The sequence below is a fragment of the Falco cherrug genome, chromosome 1, assembly GCF_023634085.1.
Source record: "Falco cherrug isolate bFalChe1 chromosome 1, bFalChe1.pri, whole genome shotgun sequence".
Taxonomy (NCBI): Eukaryota; Metazoa; Chordata; class Aves; order Falconiformes; family Falconidae; genus Falco; species Falco cherrug.
Window position 1 is genome coordinate 33,840,627 of NC_073697.1, and position 25,399 is coordinate 33,866,025.

Sequence of the window (25,399 nt, forward strand, 5' to 3'; positions counted from 1 at the left end):
CAGACCCTTTAGTTCAGTCATGTTCCACTTACATAGAAAGTGTAGATGCTTTGCTTCACTTTACTAACATTTATCCACCTGGCATGATTTTCGAAATGTAACAGTCAATGCTTAGGGAAGCTTTTTAACTGAAACAAGGAAAAATAGAGGAAAGAGTACAATGTAAAAGCAAAATAGTCAGTAGTCAGTTTTAATGAGAGAGATGTTTCCCACAGCTGTGGAATAATTTAAAATTTATTCTGGTTGATTTGAAAACTTCTACATTTTTATCTTAGGAAAAATGCATTTCCCAAACTTTTTTTTTTTTCATTTTTTTCAAAAACAGTTTTAAAAATAGCTGGAACATTTTAGATATTCAGTTTTCTGATTAAAAAAAATGCAGCAGAGCAAAATAAGTAGGATGTATATGAAAGGACATACGAAAACTAAGTGACTGCTTCAGAGAATTCTAGTTGATTCAGTTTAATTTTTTTAGACCAGACCTGCTTCTGTGACTGACAAATTTACAGAGATCTATGAATAAGACAAGAATAAATGGGCTCAAATAGCAGCAAAAGAAATTGGGGGGAACATTGTGTCGGAGAGGGTCAGTAGAGAGTGATCAAACACTAGAGTTCTTGAGGGGATGTTTGGCTCTAATTCTTTTTTATATATTTTAAAATTTCTGTCAGTAAAGTACAATGCAAGAGACTGGACTAGGTGGGTTCCTGAAAATGCTTAAAATTCTACAACTTTATAATTCTGAGTCTGCAGAATTATTTGAAAAATATTTTTAGTTGATGCTTCTCTCGGAACTATTTTTTGCCAGCTATATTGTAAGTCTTCCTTCCCAAAGGAATATTTTTGTTTTGTTATTGTTGTCTTGCATAGGCCATATTTTCTAAGGGTTTGTTCAACTTCAGTGATCCCATGTTTGAAACTTGAAGTGCAAGTTCTGTATGTATTTAACACTCAATGGAGCTAGGTGCATCTCTGATGGTGATCGCTGATCTTACGTGTTGCTCTGTTCTAGATAATTATAATACTAAATTTTCAACTTGACACTTCTACTACTTTTGCCACAATATGAAGTAGTGATTTGGGAATAGGACAGATTTCAAAGCTGCATGCATAGAACAAGTTTCATCGATGTAAGTCATCAGAACGAGGAATGACTCTGCAAATTAGGGTTTTTTTTGAAAATTGCAAACAGTTTTTCAAAATGTCTCTGAATTTATTCTGGATCATTCAAAATTGTTCCCATATGAAAGGAAAAAAATCCCAGACAATCTGCTAACCTTCCCTGCCTGCAGAACTTCTTTGATTATAGGAATATCTCAAAAGCTTCCATACCTAGTTAAGTATCAGATTGTAATATACCAAATGTTTGGCTCTTTTACTGTCCACTTGATTTTAGTTGTTTGGGTTTTTTTTTAAATGAGCAGCTGTGAAATGCGTAATACTAATGACTTTTCAAAGCCATTATTTCTAAGCAACTACTAAGCATGTGAATTAACATCTGATGATGAAGAAGAATCAGCATTATTCTGACACCACAAAATTAATTTTGTTATAGCTTATATATAGTATATTTATCTTAGGAGCATATCATCATACTCCTAGACTTCACAGACTTTTGCACCCATGATTCACAGCTTACCAGCTATAGGGACAATACTGTAGTTTTAAAAGTCATTCTGGGTATTCCCTGAATATTGCATCAAATATTTCTTTGGTATTTCCCCTATATTTATCAGAACAAGGTACTCCATTATTTTTACATAGGTTAGCAGTTGAGTTAAATCTATTATTAAGCAAAAAAGCTTCATTCTAGGCTTTCTTTTTTAGCATTTTATCCGCTGCTTGCTAGAGTCTTTATGTAACTAACATGTTGTAAGACCACCTAGCAAGGATACAATATAAATGGATCTGTGCAAAAACATGTGACGGAAGTTCAGTTCTTCTTGTAGTCAAAACCAGCATACTGTATCTGCATGCACATTTTTTTGAAAATATGGAGAAATTCCCTATCTAGAAATGACAGAACTATCAAAAAGATCATGGTGAAAAGCCACAGCAAAGATGTTTTTTAGGGTGTCCTTGGTGATGTATTGAAGATGGTACATGCAACCGTGGTTGAGCATAGACAGTAGAATAGAATCCTAATATTGAATGGGTAGAACATCACATACAGTTCATATCAATATGTTATTCACTAGAGAAGTGAATGTATGTTTTTGTATTTTGATAGATTCAAAGAGGATGCTTTTATCTTACTGTACCAGTACTTCTGAACCATCCATTGCTTGGCAGTGTAGAAAAGCTTACACTGATATTTCACTTTGACAGTGAGATATCAGATAGGAAGAGATGATTAATGTGTGATGTGGATGATTAACTGGTCTGTCAGTTGGCACACAGCTAAATTGTCAAAGTACAGTAATCTGTGGCTCAACTGCAAGGTAGTCTCTACTGAAATAACAATTCAGAAAAGAACCTTGAAAACGCAGAGGCAAACTTTCTTCTTCTAATTTGATGTGCATATTTCAAGTGATTAGTGCCAGGGACAAAGGAGAACAATGAGAACTTTGTCCAAAAGAGGAAGCTACAGAACGACACATGCTGTTACTGATTGGCAATGTCAGTGGGAAGTAGTGCAAAGATAGAAAACGGCCAGAGATGAAGAAAAATTATACCAAAAAGTGATGCAGGGAATGAGGTTAAAATCCTGCTTCAAAAATAAAGTCAAACAAAAGTCTCCCAGCATGGAAAGAGTCAAGCCCACAGGCCATGGCAGGCAGATTGCAAAACCGGCGTCAAAAAGTGACAGCTTCAGGTTTGTAGGGTTTTTAGAGGTATCACCATGGGAAAAATCCTGAGCCTGGTTCTATTGCTGGGATGTGGCAGACATGCAATGGGGTACTGTGGGGACCCTGCGTAGGGTTTGGATGGATGTGTACCACAGCTCAGCTCTGCAGCATCCTTTCACTGAGGAAGTGATGTAGCCTACGTTGTGGACAAGGTGGATATTGGGAAACAGAAGCAAACTCATCTTGCCATCTTCCCACTGGCTGTCTTCCTCACCTGCAGCAAGGCTGAAAAGGAGTGGAGGACTCCCCTCTAGCTACCAGTACTACTGCAATACATTTCTGTGGAAGAGCTCTCTGCTGGCAACAACCTCTTCTCCCATGGGCTCCCTCTCCCAGACCCTGCTGTTTGCTTTGAATATGGTTTTCTCTTCTGATGCAAAACACTGCAAATGCATCAGAGGGATATTCCTCAGGGGGAAGGAAACCCAAAGAATGGCTGAAGTTACATAGGGGGAATTTTGCGTTTGAAGCGTATTGATAGCGCCAAACAAGAATGTAAGATGTGAATCACTGTTACTTCCAGCTGCTCCCATGTTGTGTATATAGGTATGCATATATTTAATTTCATGGTTCTCCTGCACTCTGATAAGGCTATATTCATGGATGAATCTAAATTGCATTCTAAAATTAATTTCTGGGTAGCAGTCTTAGGATGCCTTTTGAACCCTATCTGGTTCTCAGCTTGGGGAAAATAAAGTGTTTCAGTATTTCTTTTCCTTCTTCCACACTGTTCTTTCTTTAGCTCTGTTCAATTTTAGACTTTACTGTTTTCACAGGCAATCTCATAATATTGGTCTGGAGCTCTTTAAATTACTTTCTAACCTATCTGGCAGTGTTAGTACTTTTCCAGACAGAAAGCATAGTCACAGCCTACTTGCTTCAAATATTTTTTTTAAGTCTTGCCATGTGAAGGGAAACATTCAATATTTTTTTTGTTTGTTTTACTCTGCGGAATATTTTAATCACCTGACAGCCTGTGGAAATTAATTCTTTGTCATGTAAACTGGCAGACAGCTGGCTGGGAGAGTTTTACTCGGCGTGTATTGTACACTGCATGCATCCTCTGATGCGTGTTCTTACAGTGCCTACCCATGCTACTCAAGTAGGCCCTTTTGTGTTTTCAACAGATGAGGAGAAAACATGTGCTCTTTTGCTCAATCGCATCTGTAATTATTAGCGGTGCTAATAATGGTAGCAAAAAGTCTCATGGAAAAAGCTCGATCTTTCTTTGTTTCAGGACCACATGTCCTTTCAACCTGGCAGACCTGGGCCACTCAGAGCCCTGAAGTGACCATACGGTATCTGTGGGGCCTGCCCTCTTTTATTTCTGTCTCCCTTTTCATTACCGTAAGTCTGGTGTAGTGTTTTCATTCTTTGTTTGTTTTGATTCCCGAGGAACAGATACATTCTCACAGTCATCTCTGCCTTACATCTGTTTTCTCATGTAAATTGCACAAAACAGGTTATGGTCGCCCACTGAAGTAGTTTATCCACAATGAAGCAAAGGATTTGCACAAATCCTAGTGTCATTTTCATGGTGGAAGAGGATATGGGGGTTGACCACCAATCAAAAAATTCATGACATAATGAGAGAAAGCAATAGGAAATACAAAATAAGTAAATATCTAACTGTAGTGAGGCTTTTCAGGCATCCCACTTGTTTTTTGTTTGTTTTGACAAGCGAGGTGCATTAAATGTCAGATTGCATATTGTTTTACATTTCTGAGCTCCCTGGAACATTTGGAGCACTCTTTGTCATATATCGCCAGTGAATATAAAGGCAAAGCAAATAATATCTGGCCTCGTGTATAAATTCTTATAAGATACTAAAATGAAAGAGCAGCACTCTTTTGACACATTTGAAGATTAATATGTAAACAAATTTCAGTGCCTTGTTTGTTCTTTGTGTCTCCACTGGGTCTGCCTTTGCTCCTTAAATTTCCACACCACTTTGGAAGGTTACCAGCTCACACAGAAACATGTTCACCTTACAGACCCAAGTGGAGAAAGTATAAATCAAGACCTAATCTTTCCAGTGCAGCAAATCTGAATTTAAATATAATCAGTTTTTAAAAAGCATAGAGTGAAGAGTACTAAAGAACCAGTAGATTTACTAATCTCTTTAAAAAGAAGTCATATTTTTTATATGTAAACGACCACTTTATCAAGAAAAATATTTCCTGGGCACCAAAGAATGTAATAATGGAGGAAGGAAGTGGTAATACAGGCATTTATATTGCATGAAGACAGAAGAGGGAGAGAGAATTTAGATAACAAGAATTTCCTGCCTACTAATTTAAGTTGCTGAGTTTAGCGATGTTGAAAGTCGCCAGGTCTTGGTGCTCAGTGCATGGAAATAGTCTGCTTATTAAATAGCGAATGTCAGTGCTTTATGTCTCTCTGGATGGTTGCACTAATGCTCTTCAAACCTGTGCTGTAAAGACCACACGTGCAACTGAACTAGGTAGGACTGTCTGCTGAGACTGCTAACCCAAGTGTTTGTTTCTGTACAGTTGTTCACATAAAAGGGCCATCTGCCCTTGTCAGCTGGTTTAAAACAGACATTAACAATCATTGTCTATCAATGAGGTAAACATTACTATTGAATAGGTAGAAGTTATTTGTAAGATGCTTTTTTCACCATCAGAAAAATGATACAATCGCTCTTGATTCTTCAGGCACCGTAACGCACCCTTCAGTGAGTTTCTGTAATAAGATGGCTTAGCATTACCCACCAACCAAAACAGAACTCACAAAACTAAGACTCTGACATTTGAACCTACAACAAGCTTTGCTTAGTCACATGTATTTGTTTGGTTCAGGGTCATACATGGTGGAGGCCTGCAGGAAAGAAATTAAGAGGCGTCAGATCGTTAGGAAGAAGTTGGTTGGGCTCCTTCATAGTGCTCCAAGTAGGTTAATTGAGCAGAGCTAGAAACTGAATATACCTGTCGGCTTTCTTTATTTCCTTTATGTATGTTTGTTAGCTTTGTATGACCAGTCTGAAAAAAACCCCCTGAACTTCTCACTCTTTTGTTCTGTCATTTGTCTTAGTAAAAACTGGGAAAAGTAGAAGCTCACCCTTTGAACTAGAAACACCCCCTAACAGCACACCGGGGCTGAAGTCAGACTGTAAGGCTCATTGGCTTCAGATTTCCCTGGCTTTTTGGTTCTGTTTTATTTTGTGGTTGTTTGGGGTCTTTTTTTAAGCAGAACTATGAAAGATGCTGTCTTGCTCCAGTCTCTCAAGCTGTTTTCCATAGGCTTTGGAGCTAGGCTTCCCTGTGACTTTTTACTGTTGATTGACATAACAGTCTCTTGTTGTCTGTAGTGAGCTACTAATGATGCATCAAGGGATTAGGAGGGAAAATCTGGTGAACATCCACATGCTGCATCAGCTGAACTGGAGGAACTCTTCTGTCAGTCTTTTATTTTGAGGCTGTAAATAAGTTTCCTAATCATATTTGTGGTGAAGTTGACTTAATACAATGTTCACATCTAAAATCTGCAGGGAGCTTGACCATTTTCCAATAATACGCAGCAAAAAAGGTATCAAAAATATGAATATATTTCTAATTATTAATCACATTTCTAAATATTAATGATGTGTCTTCTCCATTTGCTATCTGGATGAAAATTTTACTACATTCTGTCATAAAATTCTCACCCTCTGTCCATAGCTATAGGTTCAAAAATGTCATCATCCACATACTGTATATCACAGAAACTTTGTAGCACAGGAAGAACTGATGTAGTAATATTTCAGAATATTAAGGGGCTGCATTAATGCTGGCAACATTTCTTATGAATAAAGTCTGATTTCTGAACGAATAAAGCTAGTGTTACTGCTTGAGTGGGTTAACAGCTCAATATTCTCTAAGTGTCGACAGTGACTGAGTATGGTAGTAGTGCGTTAGGACTTGCACTGAAGGTGATGGCAAATATTTTGTATATGATGAAGTGGTTCCATTAGAAATGTAAAGGGAAGACTGAGACAGCTGGAGAGGTAAGCCAGAATGATGACCTTTGCAGCAGTATCCTGAGTGGATAAAAAGGAGAAAGACAGCACTTGGCAAAGACAGAAAAGAGAAGGTCACAATAGTTGAGGAGCAAAATGTGAAGGTCTGAATTAAAAGTTTAGTTGTCTGACAGGGAAAAAACACTGAATCTTAAAGCTGTTCAGCTGAGGGCATTAGATACACTATAGATTTGAAAGTACGGTGAAGTAAGCTGCTGGAAGCCTGCTACCACCTGTGGCATCCTACAGTTGTGTGAGGCATTGGACATGAACTATGTGAGGTCATGTGTCATTCACAGAAAATTAAATCAAATATAAAACACCATCCCTTGACACGCTGTGGCTATTTCAAAATGTGAAACAAAGCTTGCTGCATTAGTTCTTCGTTAGTGAAGACGCATAGGGGTTTTACAAATGAAAGTTAGTAACTCTTGTAATTCTGTGTGGCAGGACTTTCTCTGTAGTTTGTAAGATGATCAATATGTTTCCTCAACTGAAACACTTGAAAAATCATTACGTTTCTTAGAAGAAAAATCCTTGCTAATAAATAGGTAGCACAAACAAATAATGAGAATGGTTGAGCTTCATCTATGGAATTAGAACAGCCAAGTATTTTTCAGCTTCACTTTCCACAGAGAGTTTTCAAATAGAGTTGTCTGACATTTTTAAGGCATTGAACTTTTTTGAAGATTTTTTTTCTTTTAATGCGGTTTAAGGACCTCCAGTAAAGACAGAGTTATCGGATGGTGTTTTCCCATGTCATGAGAAAATTTCTGTCTTCTAATGACATACACTTCATGGTCACAGTTAGTATATCTGCATCATTTTCCAGAAATATACTACCAGATTCAGGGAGCTATATTTTCACTGTATGGAAAGGGATAAACTTGAAATATAAATCTATTTTAAGGGCTCCAGGATACCCACATACTATTCAGAAGAGCATTTAGAATAACTGACATATTGACAAAATTTGTGCTGCTTCTGACATTATAGCAACCCAAAACTTCAGAAGAGTGATGTTATGATATTATCCAGAGCTTCAGGTATATTTTTCAACTGAGATTACGTCTCAGTTGGCTGGTGAGGATGTTTTATGTCAGTGACTTTGAAAAGCCTGCTTATGAATATTGCAGTACATAACTTTTTTTTTTTTTTGTATTTTAATCAGTGCTGTAAAAGCACGGGATTTATGCATTGCCTTCCAAGTATACGCCAAGCATGAAGAGCCAGAACTTCTGCTTCATGACTACATCTTGCCCCTCTTCCACGACTGGAGACAATTTGGGTGAGATACAACCGCCAGCCAGCCCATAAAATTATTGCTGCCTGCTGACATGGGGCTGAAATGCCTGTTTAAGGAGTCATCATGCATATCAGTAGCATGACTTCTTGGGTGGGACTGGGAAGCAGTCATCTTCTAATATGATGTAAGCATCATTGTGTCTGAACTGTGGCAGCTCCTTGAGTTAAAAGGAGTCCAAGTTAAAAGCACTGGGGACAGTGTGAGATGTAAATTTAGATAAAAGTTGTGAAAAGGTAGAAAGAAGGCACTGTGATGTCAGATTGCTGGACTTTTTTCTCACCAGTGCTTAATCTGGGAAAAAATTCTATGGAAGTCAGCCCTGTTGGCTCATGCCTAGAGGTAAGTTGTAAGGTGTGGGCCATTATGGAATTTCACATTTATAATGGCTGAATGCATCAATGCATCATAGCATTTTCTATCATTTCTTTGGATTCATTAAATATTTACTAAGAAACAGTTTTAAATTAAAATTAAAAGAGAAAACTTTTTATCTTTTTGCTGGTTTTGCTCAGTGATTTGATGAGCTAGAAGATTTACTAGGGTTTATATTTTTTTTGAGAAATGCACATTAATGTTTTATTTTATTCTTTTAATTTCTTATGCTAGTAGTAAGCTTAAGAGACAGAAAAAGGAAGAATAAACTGTAATTACAGCTACTGAGATAAAGTATTTGCACTTACATTATATAAAGATTTTCTGAACCGTTTTCTCCTTTAGAACAAGAGAGGTTTTTACCCCCTTTTAAGATTAAAAAATATAAATCTTTTAAATAGCTACACAAATAAATATTTAAATTATTTTATTGGATGTTGGAAGATTTATTCAAAGCTGTTCTTATTATAGATAGGATAAAAATATTATTAATCTTTGTAATAAGTTGCAGAGACATCACTTCTAAAGCAATCGTTAGATTGCTCTAGCTATACATGATGATTTTTACCCTTATCATTTGCATGCTAAAAAATTATTTACATTGTTCTCAGTCAAAATCATGACATTGTAGCTTCTGCTAGATGTTCTGTTCTCAGACTTCATGTATGACATGGGACTCCCACTGATGCTATTCCATTTCAGCTTTCCCTTGTTGTGCAGAGTCCTGTTTGCACTCAACTCTGCCAGTTAGCTCTACCACTAACTAACCCTCTGCCAAGGATAGCCTTCCCCTAAATGTTAGTGCAGCAGTGCATGTGTGCATCCCCGTTTGCTTTATGCGAAGTCATCAGGGTTTGCTCAGATCACTAATCTGAACTTTTTAAACAAATCCAACTGATTTTGATTTTTGCAGGCCAGGCTCCCATAAACTATTTCCATAGATGGAAAGGAATATCACAGGTTAGTAATCAGCCTCATGGAAATCATAGTTAAAACCTGAGAGGGTCTTAACGACATCCAGATTATTTTGAGCGCATAAGAAAAGGAAGTATAAGGAAGAAATATAATGGTTGCTAGAACTCCATCTGTAGACCTACTCATCACTTTTCAGTCTAAATTGGTTGGGTCTTTTTTTAACATTAACATTTCATGATATATAGCATTAAGAAATAGCAGTAAGATTGATGGTATCAAGTATCTTAGTCATAGTAATGTAAACAGAGTATTGTGGTTTATAACTCCATCACAGGATAAGTGACCATTTAGGTATGTCCCTAGCTCAAAATATAACCAGTGACTTCAGTTTAATATATTTAACCTCGTGAAAAAAACTAAGAACCTGCAAAATGCTTTGATGAAAAGGAGACAATTTCTGTAACACTTTCTAGGCGGAAACCTTTTATCTGCAGTTACACATAAAAAATCCACAGATGTGTGCTGTTTTGTAGAAAATACATATATAACATGGTAATTTACACATTAATATCCTTCCTCCCATTCCTATTTTCTGCATCCCTACTTGTAGAAGTTTTTCAAGTTTACTTCCACACTATATTAAGGCTTGGGTAGTTAGACAAGAGAGAAAATAAGGTTTCGATATTTGAACTATGTTAGCTACATTATTCCTGTCATGTTTTGATAAAACTATGGGTAAGATCACTTTCTTTTTTTCTAATGGAAGGCAAAGAAGAAACTGGCAGGCTACTTCACTGGTTTTGGCAAGGCCCTCGGAGAGAGAAATAATTCTGTTGTGCAGTTTGTAACCCTACCTGTCAGTAGAGTCAACTTCATTTTTAAGCAGGTAGGAACACAAGGACCAGAGATAGCTTTGTGCTATTTTGCATTCCTACAGGAGAAATATCTGTTGTAAAGTTTTGCTAAAAAGCAATGGCCTAATGAGGGAACGTGTATTTAATGCATATTAGATTACCTGTACGTATATCATAAGCAGAAAAAAATAAGGCAGTTCTTAGGGCTGATTCACAGCACTTGAGAAATGGGAGTTTAGTCACAGCTTTCTTGCAAAGATTTAGCTTTCCTTGGAGATTATTACTCTTCCTGTGCTTTGGCATCCATCTGTAAAACTGGTGTAATACTAATTCCCTCCTTTCTTCTGTATTCCTCTGCTCTGCCTTGGAGGAGGGGCCAGAATTAGCCATAGTTGCAGCAGACCTACACCTCTGGCAAAAACTATGAACTTTGCTGGTACTTGAAGAGGCAGATCCCAGACAGCAGATGTCTGTGTGCATACTTGCCTAGTCGCTGCCAGCTGTGGGGTCCAGATTTGTGGGACAATGGCAGCTGCACCTTTGCAGACCCACCACCGCAAGCTCTGCTTTCCAGTTCTCTGCTGTCTGCTCTAAGTGCGACTGTCACAGAAGTAGTAAATATTGGGTCCTTTAAAGAACATTTAAAGAAAATGTTACATTTTAACATTTTCAGCATACCAATATTAATGAAAGCTATGAATGACAATTAATATGTCAGTTCAGGTGGCAATGTTGCATGTATCGAAGCTCAACCTGTTGGGTAAAAGGCATACAGGTTGCAGATGTTATGTAGCTGCTGCTGATAAATTAGCCCATTTTAGTCCCACATGGAGGGAGAGCTGGGCCTGCTGTCCTTAAAGCCATGGATAAGATGGCTTAGAGGGGAAAGATACTTAGCCTTGCTTGGAAGAAAGATTAAATGAAAAAAGAGAATGTAAGGAGAAAGTTTGCAGCAAATACAGGCAAAGAAACCCAAGGAAGATCGGCGTGCAGAAAGGATATGAATACAATATTTAGGATGGAGTGTTAAACCTTAGGTATTCTGGGAGAAGAAGCCTAAGCAGCTTCAGGGAGTCCAATCCCAAGCAAAAAAGCACAAAATAGTGACACGTGAACATTCTGCTGCATGCATTTATCTCTCCGCTGTAGAAAAAGCAGGTGCCTATATTTCATGTTAGGCCCCTTACTCCCGCTTCATTCCACTGTTTTCAGTAATAACACCCATCATAATGCAAGTATACCTGGGGGACTTAGAAGTTGCTGCTGGTCTCACACAACACAATGATATTTTTTTAGTCTTACCTAAGAAGAGAAAGAAAATTCAGCCCTTGGCAGTAATTGATTTCAACTGTGTGGGGGACAGTAGTCTACCAGACAGGATTAAATTTTTTGCAGTTGTTTCCCAGCTCATTTTTGCTGCAATAGAGGCGCTGTTTTTCTAATGTAAATTATTTCTGAGATGCTACATTATTAACGGATTTAAAGAGCAAATCCTTGACCATGAGTAGCGTTGTGCACTGCATGTGACAATGCCAGCACTGCAAACTGTTGCAGGCAAGGCGGAGGCTACTCCAGTTGTAAGACAGCAGTTTGGTCCTGTGGTTAGCATTCGAGTGTTTCACCGCTAGTATTTTCCATGGAAAATAGTTTGTTTAGGAAATGTTACTGAAGTGAGACACCCTAAAAATAATGAGCTTGCTTTTCCTCCTCCTCCTCGATCAGCTCTTTGCTGTTTTCCCAATGAGCCCACACAATAAGCCTTCAAGAATTCGAGACGACACACTTTGGCTCCTGTTTTAATCACACGGAGGGATGCTGACCGCGCTGCCGGGTACACCGCGCTGTGGCTTTACCTGCGGCATGCAGCGGCCCCATCGCACAGGGCTGAGGCAGCTTCCTCACCGCAGAAAGTAGCGGAGAAGTTGCCAGGTCACACCCTGCCCCAGCCCCAGCGCCGCCGCGGCGGTGGCCGGCTGCGGATGCGCCTTCCCGGCGGCACCCCGAGCCCGGCTCCAGCCGCCCCCGGGCACCCCCCCGGTGCCCGGTGCTCGTCCCGGCCCCGCGTTTCCCAGGCAACGGGCCCCGGCCCCGCCGCTGGCCGCCCGCGCTGCCGCACGGCGCTTCCCCGGGGCCGGGGGGGGCGGCGGGCGGCCCCTCGCTTCCCGCACGGCCGCGGCCGGTAACGCGGGCGGGCCGGATCCGCTCCGCCGGCCCCCCCTGGCCCCGCTCGGGCGGGCAGGGTGCGCCCCCGCCGTCCCCTCCCGCTCGCCCCCTTCGCTGGCGGGAGCCCTCGGCGCCCGGCTCCATGGCTGGGCGAGGGCAGCCAGGCAGAAGAGCGCTCTTTCCGCTGGCGGCCGTCAGAGCATGACCTAACTCGCCATGAACTTGGAAGGGCTCGAAATGATAGCAGTTCTGATCGTGATCGTGCTTTTTGTTAAAGTGTTGGAACAGTTTGGGCTGATTGAAGCAGGTTTCGAAGGTAAGGGAGCGCTTTTCAGTGCCTTGTCGTTGTTGCGTCCTGGTGGCTCCTTGCAAGGGGCAGCCACCTGGAGAGCCACCTGCGCCGCCCCAGCTCTGGGGCAGTGACCCTCCAGTCGCGGGGATGTGCTTTCGCAGGAGAAATGAACCGCTGTCCTGAATGCTGCAAGTGTCAACTTAGAAATGCCTTAAAATCGGAATCTCCTCTTCCTGTTTTAAATCTGCGAATGTGAAGTAGTAGGGGTCAGAGCAGGTGTGAGGAGGCTGACATGCAAGTACAGCTACACTGCCTTAAAACTGCCTCATAATCTATTCAGAATGATTGCCTCATCTGTTCCTGTTAACATAATCTGTACTGGGATTGTTGTAATACCAAGATATACATTTTACAGTATTAAAAAACCTGTTGAATATTTAAGTTACTTTTAGCATTTTAAAATGGGTTTTAGGAATAAGAACTATGATACTTAGATTCAAAATAAGCAACTTCAAGATTCACTTAGGGCAATCGAGTGCAAGTTTTATTGCTTGATGCTTTATCTTAGGCAGATCACCTCCTTTCTTAGCAATACTGTTTCTGTCTAAAGCAGTAAGAATGGAAAATTAGAAGATTATTTTAAATGTGCTTTTTATGTGTGAAAGCTAGTGGGATATTCATTGTTTTTACCTTATTTCTGAAAGTGCTGTTATTTTTACCGTAAGAGGATTTAGTCTAAAAACCCACAGATTGCAGCGTAGTTGATAGGATATTCATTGCATCCCAGTATTTCATTAGGTTCCAGACTGAAATGATCTGTTTCTCAAATATTGAAGACATATTGAATTCTCAAATCTTCCTCTAAGCTAGCATTTGAGTACAGTGTATATACTTATGCCTATGAAAAGGGGAACTTTGTTGATGAGAGATTGTGGTTTCATGTGTTAATGAGTAAGGATATAAGCAAAATCTGCTCCTGTGAAAAAGTCTAAAGTAATCCTGCTTATGTAACCCTTTCAAGAAATGCAGTCTTCTCTTCAAGTGATTTTAGATAAGGAAGTTCACTTAACTGTTTCTCTGTCTGTGTTGCTATCTTGTGTGGACTTCCAGGTATTGATTAAAGAATCTGAAAACCCTGCTGGGACTCACAAAAATATGTTATCAAGTGCATTTATATAAAGCATTTATGTATCCCGTAGAGTGCATTATATTGAGTTTCAATGTCAACACAGAGATTCCCTTCATCCCTTCAAATGTGTGAACTTCTGCTTTTTTTTTTTTTTTTTTTTTTGTGTCTGTGTGTTGAGTTGTAAATAGAAATGTCCATCAGCTTGAGAAGTATTATGATCAAAGTTATCTCCAGCATTAGAGGCTGCAGCGATTTGGAAAAAAAAAAGCCATATTTACTTTTTAGGTTGGTCAGCAGGTTTGTGGGTGTTCTGTCGAGTCTGATTGCCACATCTGGTCAGGTCTCCTGGCAGAATTTAGCACTCTATTGTTGTCTGTAGCGGGTTTTATGGCTGGGGAAGCTGATAATGGAAAGACAATTAGAAACAGTGAAGCTGCCTGTAAGTCGTTGTAACATTTCTGTAACAAAAAAGTTTCTTGTGCAGTTACCTGTTTTGTCTGCCTCACTGGCCAAAAAACTGCCCGTCTGCATGTGCATGGAGCCTGAAGTTTCTTCTTACTTAATGCAGGATAGGTTTCCAGTGTGCCAGCTAGATGAAACCACAGGAAGACATATATGCCCCATTCCTCTGTGGTGTTCATCTGCTGTGATTGAGGTAAAAGGCATGTTACATGGGAATCAAATAATAGATACGAACAGTGATGTATGAAAATGGGACTTAGCTAAACTGCACAGACTTAGGAATTTATCCTCTGGTAGTTCAGAAACAGTGCAGGTTCATTCCCCATTTTTTTCTTAGATTTGAGAATGAAAGATCAGAATTGATTCTGATTACAGTTGAAAAAAAGCAGATTTATACACTTTTACTAGAGACTTGAAAAAAATGTTATGATTTTAGTAAGTATCAAGGCTATTCATTTCCACCCATGAGTTAAAAGTACATGCCTCATAAAATTATGCAAATGTTAGAGATGTTTTTAAGTAGAATATTAAGAAAAAAGGGATTTTAGAAGTGCACTCACACTTTTCTAGGGATCAGTGAGGAAGTTGGTCACAGTTTTCTGGAAATGTTTTTTGTTATAAGGGCATTTGCAGTTGTCTGGTTTTGAATAGGTTATATCCCTTCTGGGTTTTTTTCTCAAAAGTTAATAGGTCCCCGTGAAATCTTTTTTGCGTGTTTCATACAAATGCATAGTTTATGGCATATAAAACACATCCTGCATTTCTGTGGAAATCATTCACAGAGGCAATAATAATCTGTAATACAGTGCACCCAACATGGGATGCTAAATCTGAACTCTAAATCATACTGAAGCTTTGACAGAGATCTAGGTTTCAAAATTAGTCCCTATCATGGTAACAAAAGCTTGAAGCTAACTTGTCTTCCTTCCTACACTGGGTTTTCATGCTTCTGAACTTTGTGAACCATATGCATGTTAATTTGGAAGAATCGGGTGCGATTTATGTAAATCAAAAGCAGAATGTAATTTTCCTCTTTTCAGTGTCATAATAACTATCGTAAGTGTAAATAATGCTCTGCTTTCTTCAGACTTCAATAGAAATTATGTGTATAGTAGTAATAGTATGCATTTATTTTAATTATTTATGCAAATAATAAAATGTTTGGAATAAATATTGTATATACTTGTTTATACTTATTTTCTGATGTATTGCACTCAGATAAGTATGCTTTCTGTGGTTTTGCCCAGTTGCCTTCAACTGCTGAGTGATTCTGTTGTTGTTGTAGGAGAAGTATTTTCAAACAGATGTTTTTAATATTGTATGACAGCTCTTGAAGTGATAAGTACCAGAATAGACTATACGCTTTTGTAGGTTGTGGGCTGCAGAGACTTTATCTCTAGGTTAAATGTTACTTTATGATATATTGCCCTCCCTTAGAACAGGGTATGCTTTCTGTGGTTTTGCCTAGTTGCCTTTAACTGCTGAGTGGTTTTACTGTTGTTATAAAAGTATTTTCAAATAGATGTTTTTAATATTGTATGACAGCTCATAAAGTGATAAGTACCAAAATAGGTTTAGTCAATCTCATGGCTTGTGGATTGCACAAAAACTCTTCATAAATCAGGTTATATCGTCCTTAATAAACTTTACTGATTTTTTTAAACCATTGAAGTATTAGGTGTAAGGAGTAATGATTTTTGATACCTAATTTGAAAGTTTGTTCCTAGATATACCTAGATATAAATCTTACTTCTTCTTGTATGGCAAGTTTTTTCCAGAAGTCATTCACAATTAAAGTGAGATACAGGAACTGCGCAAGTTGTATATACAGTATGTTAGCATCGTAAGACCGTGAAATATTCAGGTTATCAGTTTAGATGATTTCAGTGTACTTTAGTACTTTTCTGAAAAGGTGGTGATCATCATATGTAAGGATAATATTAACTCAATCAAGATATGGAAGAGGTTTTGTGTGTGAATGTCTTCCTTGTATGTCAGTTATTCTGGGTAAGTTGTTGTAGACTGAGTGGTTGAAGCATGATGAGGTCAGCCCTTTTCTAACTTAAAATGGTTTTGTCCTAATGTTTCTTGGGAAATCTGGATTGATTTTCAAAAGAAGAATCACTTATTACTTAAACAATCAGTAAAATAAACTTGTTTTCATCAATGGAAGCATTGAAACCTATACCATTAGGGATAAGGTTCAGAGAAGAAACATGAAGGATATGAATGATCAAAAATACTTACATGAGAATAGCCTGCTTGTTAGGAAATCTCTTGTAGCAGTTAGTACCTCTAACAGGAAAAAAAATGGAGCAGAAGTAATCATGGATGTTACTGTGAAATGTGGATTCCATGTTTCTGTATTATTGCTATCTAATCTCCTTGTTTAGAAGCCCTGAGAGTGGCAGTAGTAGAACTGTACAGCTAAAATTGTAATAATTGAGTTAAAATAGTGTAACACTTGATTCCTGTGAAGTGTCAAAGCAGCTTCTAGTCCCATTTTAGTAGTGTTGGCTATTGACAAATTTCCATTCATCAGCTGCAAAACAGAGCAAAACCATGGACACATAGGGAGTTGTTTGTGATATTTATAACTCTTTGACAAGGGCTGGCTATGACTTCAAACGTGGTGGAAGTTACTTGTGGTTGCTCTGAAATTCAAAAAAACGAAGCTGTTTTGTCATCTGAGCTATGGTCTTCTGGGAATTTCAGCATTTCCACAGGGATGTTCCTCTTCACAGTGTTGTTCTTGGATGGAAACGGAGGAATATTAATTTCAAAGGATTGATCATGACTAGCACTTCATACCAGAAACAGCTTGTAATAAACACAGTGGCTTTTCTGCCATTTTTCTTTTCTTAAGATCAGTCTTGATGTCAAAGAGATTTACGCACAGGTTTATGAAGTACGAAAGCAATCATGGACCGAGATGTGAAATTATTAGCCTGATCTGACAGCGTGCAAAAGAAAAAGAGATGATAGAAATTTTAATATGAGCAATTTCAGGCATTCCTTAGAAGTAATTTGTTCAATTAAATCTTCATATATAACAAGATAAATTGAATTAAAACAGCTGTTGAAACAACTACTCACATGTGAGTGAGTAAGCAGTAGGTAGAAAACTTTTACACAGAACTCCTGTGGAGTTTTCCTTGATTAACTGTGCCTGCTCAAACAGCACTAGCAGGTCATTTATAGCCAGTGGCATGTTTGTAGTTGATTTGGAGCTAACACATGCGAGCACCAGACCAAGTTGTGCATCCTGCGTGGCTGGTCAGCAGGCCACTGCTGGGCAGAATGAGTAAGAGGAAGGCTCTTCCCCTTCTAGGTTTGTGGTTTGTTTTTGGTTTTTGGTTGGTTTTTTTTTTTTGTATACTACAAGCCTCAACTTCTGGGTACAGTTGTGAAAAACAGAAATAGGCAGGGAAGAAAAGAAACTTGCTAGCCAAGGGAATTTGTAACAGGTGCCTTCAGCCCTTGGTTGCCTGCTTTAAGCAGTCTGACGTCTCTGAATCATCATCTGAAGGCTGGTCCATTGTTGCTGAAAAACCTTCTAGTGTTCCCAGGTCAGTGTCTGCTGAAGAGCTGCTTTTCTCAAGAATAATTGTCACTTCTGGTGATAGTGTGTTTGTCTAGTGCTTCACATCCACAGAGACTGAAGTAGGTAAATACTGTAACTGCAAATGAAGAGATGTGGAAGAAAGAAATGGATAAAGAGCCCTATGCTCTGAGTTATCAATACAATACCTCTTGCAAATGTACTGGTTTATAATTAAACTTTTTTTTTAAAAAAAAGAACAAAAATACCCGAATAAGCAGAGATCAGAGAACTCTCAACTTTCCCCTGTGGTGAATACTTGTGATACAGTTCATGAACACAAGGGTCTCACTCCTGTTGAAGTTTGGTTATTAGGGATCTCATATAAAATGGGACTTTGAATAAATGGAAATTGGCTTATCTACTATGAAATAGAAGTATGCCAGAATCTTATTGCTCAGCTTTGCTCCTTTGAGAAAAACCTGGATATGAGAGAGAGATGGGGTTCTGGTCTATTTTCTCTCCTCCAAGGAGACAACTTCTGATATTTACTTCCCCTACTTCATACTGACTACTCAATTTAAAATTTGTATTGTCAAAGTATCTGTTTTATTTATTTACTTTGAATAAGTAACTGCTACATTCCTACTGTCAAAGAACCACCATAAGCAAAGGAAAATTATATATTGCACAGTGTTTGCCTATCACTGTGATACCTTTACTTTTACATATTTTCCACAAGGGCTGAATTCCCTCTTAATGAAAATCTATAAACATCCTCTGCTTTTATTATTTATTGACTCTTTCTGCCCCCACTTTTTCACGACCTTAACTATCAGTAAATGTGAGTGATATAAATCATAATACGCACAATTTCTTCCAAGTTTTGAGAATATTTACTAGTTTTCAGCATTTAAGGCTGAAATAGCAAAAAATAACTCTGTCTTTTTTAATTATCAAAACCCAATAAAACTTCAATGATGTTACGGATTTTTAAAGCAAGTTCTTTAGAGCTAATTAGTTTCATGGTCTACTGAGTAAAAAAGTAAACATTTTCTAAGAACACAGTTTTGTCAATGATGGGGGGAAAATGGCATACCAAAGTTAATAGGCAGAAGAAAATAACCCGAGTAGTGAAATCAGGGGTACCCATTTTGTTAAGAAAGGTATTTGTGCTAATAATACTTTCTGCGCTTCTTTTTTCTGTAGAATTCAAAATTCTTTGCAACAGTAAATAGACATATCGCCTGATGTATGCAAATATATCAGGTAAATGAAGCTAGAAATCAGTACATTTCACAGGTTGATATATGAAGTAAAAAGGAGTTGTCAGATCATATGCTTTAAAGTCCTGTATGCCACAGGGCAATAACTTCCATATCTGTTGGCTTTTTTTGATGAACACCATAGCATGTTTTGACTAAACCATGAGATGCATTTGATGAAAAGAGGAACACAAGTGATCGTTTTATTTGGGATCTATCCGTTAAGGTTAGCAATACTCTCAAATTGTGAGAATTATAGGCTTTCTAAAACTAGGTGGGATGAATCCAAAACCTTGACATGTTCTAAAGATGACAAGGGAAGAAGGAGTAATCATTTCATTTCAGAATGTCTTCCTTTTTGCTATTGTTAAAAAACAGTGCCCGATTCTAGGTCTTTCCCCTTATCATCATCTAGTGAGTCATGTTTTTTTCTCGGCATCACTCCCAGATTTACCCTCCCTTTTAAGTAGGCAGTATACGTTTCCTGGCCATCAGGTCTGTGTCAGTCATTTGGTATATGTCTCAGGAATCAGGGAGGTCAGCTGCACTAGTATTATCTCTGTGATTCTGTCCTTGTTAATATGCTTCCTCTTGTTCCTAATGCATTCTAGAAGTAATCAACCCAAATATAAACTCTACAAGTGTATTCACCAATGGATTTTCTCTTTTTCCTTTAGTTTCCTCTGTAAGTTTGCCATACATCATAGTTTGTTCAGATTGTTATTTCCCTTTTTTGCATTAATTCACTACTACTTTCACATTTGTAACTGATGTAGCTACTACACCACAGAAGGAAAATGAGTTTTTTAACCAGATCTGCTCTCTTTATTGCAGGATTGCAATATTTTGGCTATTTAATGCATCTTCCTATGGAATTCCTAATTTTTATTATGTTTTTCTGTCTTACTTTCCCATCAGTCACCCTCACTCAAAATATTCCTCAGCTCCAGAAAGTCAGGCTTTTTGACAAACCAAGGATATATGGATTTAGATATATTAGATACACACACTTGGAATTTGAGCTGTGTTCATTTTGATCACATGCAATGTAAAGAGATGCTCAGCTTTGGCCCTTATGTTAACTTCCAGTTCACTTTAGATCTCATGGCTTTCTAATTTAAGGATATTTAACTTATATTTAGCTCAATGTCTCTTTTAATAGAAAATGGTAACTCCAAATTTTAGGAACTTTATTTCATGTGGTTTCAAGCTGGTCTTCCTAATATCTCAGATTACATATATAATTGTATTCTGTAGTTTGATGGGATCCCTGTGAAAACCCTTACTAGGCTTTGGTACGTCTTTGCATTATGATTATGATCTTTGCATTATGATTAACTCAGCCTGCTAGTTACTTTGGCTAATCTCTGACCAATGTACTGTCTTCTGCACTTCACTGTAAGATTCCATGATTCGATTCAGATAGACCCATGCGGATCAACATCACAATAACCAAATTTAAAATGGCTTATTTCCAGTTATTTTACTTTCTCATGCTCTCACTCATGGAGTAAGAAGATTAATTAACTTTCCTGTGTTTTTTCAGTTGCCTGATTAGGTCAGTTAAATTTACTAAACTGTTTTGGTCCTATGTCTTCTTATATCAAAGGTGAAAGATTAAGCAGCATCACTGAAAGTGTGTTATACAGCATTATTATTTAGTATTATAGTTTGTATTTTCACATTGCCCTATGGCCCCTTCATGAAGTCTTTACCCAAATTTCTTCATATGAAATTACAAATGATTGTATATCTTCTCAAGGTTAAAAGGAAGATCTTGTGTTTTAGCTATTGTGGGTTTTTTTCTAGGTGAGTTCTTCCTTTATTTATCATCTGGCCTATTTCTCTGGTACCTATTGATGAATTGTTCAGCACCTGGTAGAAAATACAGTCCAGCCAGACTGAATGCTGCTGAAATCTAATGAAGCAGATGATTTAAACTGATACGACATCTCTACTTTTGCTTTCTGCAGTCATTTTCCCCAGTGGTGTCTCTAGAAGTGATTTCTGATTGTAGTTGTGCAATCTATTTCTGATAGCCCTTACTGTCACTTTCTGATAACACTACAGAAGCATTAATATCTATGCTTCTCCAGGCACATTTACTTTCTTTGGATCAATAGTCCAAAAATGATTCTCCTTCAGACAGATAAAACTTGGATCATCCAAAGCAGGCTGCAACAGATGTCTTATCTTTGTTGATAATGTGGATGATTTTGAAAGACAAAGATATTAAATCAGGTGAATACTCATTTATTAATCAGATATTTACTTTCCAGTAGTTAAATCAAAGTTATTGTGTATTTTATGTAATATATTGTATATCATTAATTACATATTGCATACTTTTACAGAGAAGAAGTATGATTGTAAGTTTAACACTCTACTAACAGCAAATTCTAATACAGAAAAGTCCAACAAAATAAACTTGTATGCCTGAAGCAGAACAGAGAAAAGGTTTTTTAGAGCAGTGAACTGTTTAGGACATGAAGGAAGGTATCTTCACTGGACATCTGTGTTAGGGTAATGCATACCACTCAACAATACATCAGAACGGACTCTTGTACTGCAGGGTCTACCCCTGCATCAGGAAGGTTTGATAGGGAGGTGTCAGCACAGACCTGATGTGTCTTTTCTTTGTCTATACTTTGAGTAAATCTTACTTGGTTTTGCCTTTTCTGACAAACTTAATTTTCAAATTATGTTTTGTATAAATAGCTTTATTTAAATATCCCTGTTGGATGGGAGCAGGATTGAGTTACATGAAAGCCATGTGACACTGGTGTTTTTTGGTCTCCCTTCTGCCCCTTTCCATCAGACTGACAACTTTTGTGTTCAGTGATGGGTTGCTGTTGCAAAGGCAATGATGCCATTACATAGACAGCTATGAAATTACATAATCTTGTGTTGACATCATTGATGGGATTGACCAAATATAAAGATGTGTTTTTCTGCATGCATGTGATGAGAGGGGAGAGAAAAAAAGTGCTGAAGAAAGTCCTAATGACTCACAGTCCAAACTGTAAGATACATTTCTTTCAAGGTGAAGAAAAAGTTATATGTGTTATATAAGTTGTGTCGCACCTCACAGTTACATGAATATTCGCTGGGACATTTATAAAAAGAGATGCCTTTTGGACCCCCTCACATTATCCATACTTGCTGTCTTTCTGCCTGAGCACAGATGAGTAACTGGTAAGAGACCTCTATCAGAGTCCTCAAGAATGTCGTTTTTCTACCTGAACTATCCGATTTACATAAGTAGTTGTAAGCAGTACCTATACTTGTGTATACTTCAACTCATAGGTTAATGTTGTGCCTACATTACAGTATTGTCAAAACCCTGCTGTGACCAAGATTAGCATTTTCTTGAAAAACAGTTTGAGTCCACTAATGCATTATGAGGACGCATATTAAAACACATATATAGTTTACAAATATTTCAAAGCCAGTGTAATACATTTCAAGGTTAATTGCTACTGTTACCTCCATGTAGAAAACCTGATGCCCTCTCTTATAGTTCAGATAAATTATTATACAAGTATGTGTGTATATCTGCCATATGCATTAGGAGTATTGGAGTAATTTTATCCAAAACTTTCTGTAGGACTCTGGTAAGGTTAGATAACATTTCATGTCAGTGAGGCCCAGAAATGAACTGTTCTCCCCTCTCACCCTGCCTTTCAAAAAGTCTTTTCAGATCAGTCATCTTGCAGCTCACGTTACTTGTTGCTTATCATTTTCTTGGGAAATACCCAGTCAAGGATTTCAAATACAGCAAACAAGCCGTCTAAAGGTGGTCTGTTCATTTGGTAGCAGAAGCTCATACTCAATCAACATTTTTTCTAGCTGCGTCTGGCAAGTGATGGGGTTGTCAGCTGGAAATGCAATTGCTGCTGGTCAAAAACCTCATCTATATACAGCCACATCTTGCCTGTGTCTGAGGAGCTTTCGTGAACAACAGAAACAAGACACAGCCTGTGTAACCTTCTCTAATGGTGGCAGCCCATGCTTACCTGTTGCACCTAAAAATCAGACAGAGATTTATCTTGTAGTATGTGTGTCTAGTGAACCTGGTATTTCTGGAAAACCCGAATTTGTACAGATAATCCATAATGGTCATGTGCAATATCGCTGTTCCCTAGGAAGATGAGACCATGTTCTGTCACTATAGGAGCATGTAGTATGTCCATTTATAAAAAAAATCTGAGTGAAGTCCTTAACTATTTTCTTTTTTCATTAGAAAGAACTTTTTTTGACACTGAGTCAAGTTTAATTTATCCTTAGGATATACAATTTAAATATTGAAATTATATTAACATGCCATCTGAGTTACCTCCTTTGAAGTCTGAGATTTAAATTTATGTCTGCAAGAGAGAGAAGTACCTGTAACCTCAAAAACTGCTTGCCACTGCAAGATCCCAAAGACAGGAGGTGCACTGGAGGTCTGCCTTGCTTCACTTGTAGCTTGCAGCTGGTGGTAAAAGCAATTTTACACAGTTGGAGTTTTCTAAATTTTTAAGATAATTGAACAAAAAATACTTTAATATGTTCATTATGTATATTTTATACAACATCAATCTAGATTGTCTTAATTAACTTTGAATTTAAGACTTCTAAGACTTATTTTACAAAGGAAAGTCCTGCTCTTACACAAGTGTCACAATGTAAATGCCATGCTTGAAAACCATTTGGGATTTGAAGACAAGTTAGAGCTATTTCCCTCTTACTTATTGTCACAAAGCTCAGAGTTCACATTCTGGCCAATTTTAAGGCTGGATAAGTAATCTGAGATGAATCAGGTTACCAGAACATGAGTAATTGTTTTCAGAAGTAAAGAGGTGTATATATTCTGCTGAAGGCAGAATATGGTGCTGAAACAGTTTAGCAAGTTGGCAACTGAAATATAATGAAATGTAGTTCATTTGTCCAGAATTGAAATTGCTGTAATAGTTCAGCAATAGTAAAAATGTCATTAACACAGGAAGAAATTCTCAATCGGCTCAGATGCTGAGCCGTTCAGTGAGAAGACATCACCTTGGAATTCTCATTGCAAAAATCATAATAGTCTGCTAAAGGTCGTACTTTAAATGTTACTACCTTTTTTTTTTTCTTTTTGCTTCCTTAATATTCTCTTACAGGACTATTTTAAGAAGCAATTGATTTCTGAATGTTAGATTTTTTTTACCTAGCCAATAATTAATAGACCTAAACCATTCCCATTCAAAAAGTAATTTCACTGTCAAAACCCAAGTTAAAGATTAATCGCGACATCCTTTGACAAGCTGGCCCAGCATTTAACTACTGTCAATACTAGAAATGTTCTTCTGCTTTTGGCTTTTGTTGGTGTTTAGGTCAAGAACTACCTATGTAACACCTTTACCTATTCTAGATTTAAAATGCTGTGTACCATCAGATACAGTTAATCTTTGTAGATTAATTTGTAATCTGTGTGTAGGTTCTTCATCTTTTTCTCGTAGAAACAAAGTTAGTAAAACTACTTTAGCACTTGTACCATTTCCAGATTCAAAGTGAGTTTTGTGGTTCTTTTCTGAACCTTTTTCAGTTTTTAATAATCTTCTTAGAGGACTGATATTCAAACTGGACACAGGATTCAAAATTGGTCTCAGACATATCAGAGATAAGAGGAAATATCCCTGCCTTGCCCCTGCTTCACAATTTACCACTAATGTTGAGCAATAATTAACTCAGCTTATACTTTCATGTAAAATAGAGATATTCACATTAGTGATTCTACACAGAACTGAAGAAAAAGTTGAATTTCCATTTTTTTCACTAGAAGAGCTCATTAAAAATCTGTAGTAACTTTATTTTTTTCCTTCGAAATAACCATGTTAAAGATGTGACTTTTGGCTGTGAGGTCTGATATGGATTAGTACAAGTGTACCACCTTCTGTGGTTTTTTTCCATCTTAAATCAGCCTAGCATAAAAAGTGAAATAACATGTTGAATTAGGAGTGCTGCTTCAGAAGATTTCCATTTGTTACTAGGTAATCAAACTAACTTTTGGAAAAAAAAAAATATCTGTAGTTATTTGTCTTTATGAATATAGATGAGTGTAAAGATGTAATTTTTCCTCTTCGGAAGATCCCCATGTTTATCTTTTTTTTTTCCTTCTTAAAGATTTATTACTCTGGGAATTTTCCTTCTGATTTAAACCTGTGTGTCGCTACGCTTAATTTATAGAGAGATATTTTTGCAGTCAGGAAAAA

The 25,399-nt window shown here is 37.7% G+C and overlaps 1 protein-coding gene across 4 annotated transcripts in view; it reads left to right on the forward strand.

Moving 5' to 3' along the window:
* KCNIP4 (potassium voltage-gated channel interacting protein 4) overlaps positions 1–25,399 on the forward strand; it is a 429,973-nt gene that overhangs the window by 210,568 nt on the left and 194,006 nt on the right. Inside the window, exon 1 of one of the 4 annotated variants that reach the window (XM_005435270.4) lies at positions 12,467–12,793. The exons of the other annotated variants lie outside the window; for them this stretch is intronic. Coding sequence (XP_005435327.1) covers positions 12,694–12,793 — 100 coding nt within the window. The 5' untranslated portion in view covers positions 12,467–12,693. Of the gene's footprint in view, positions 1–12,466; positions 12,794–25,399 lie in introns of those variants that run through there. 4 annotated transcript variants of the gene reach the window in all.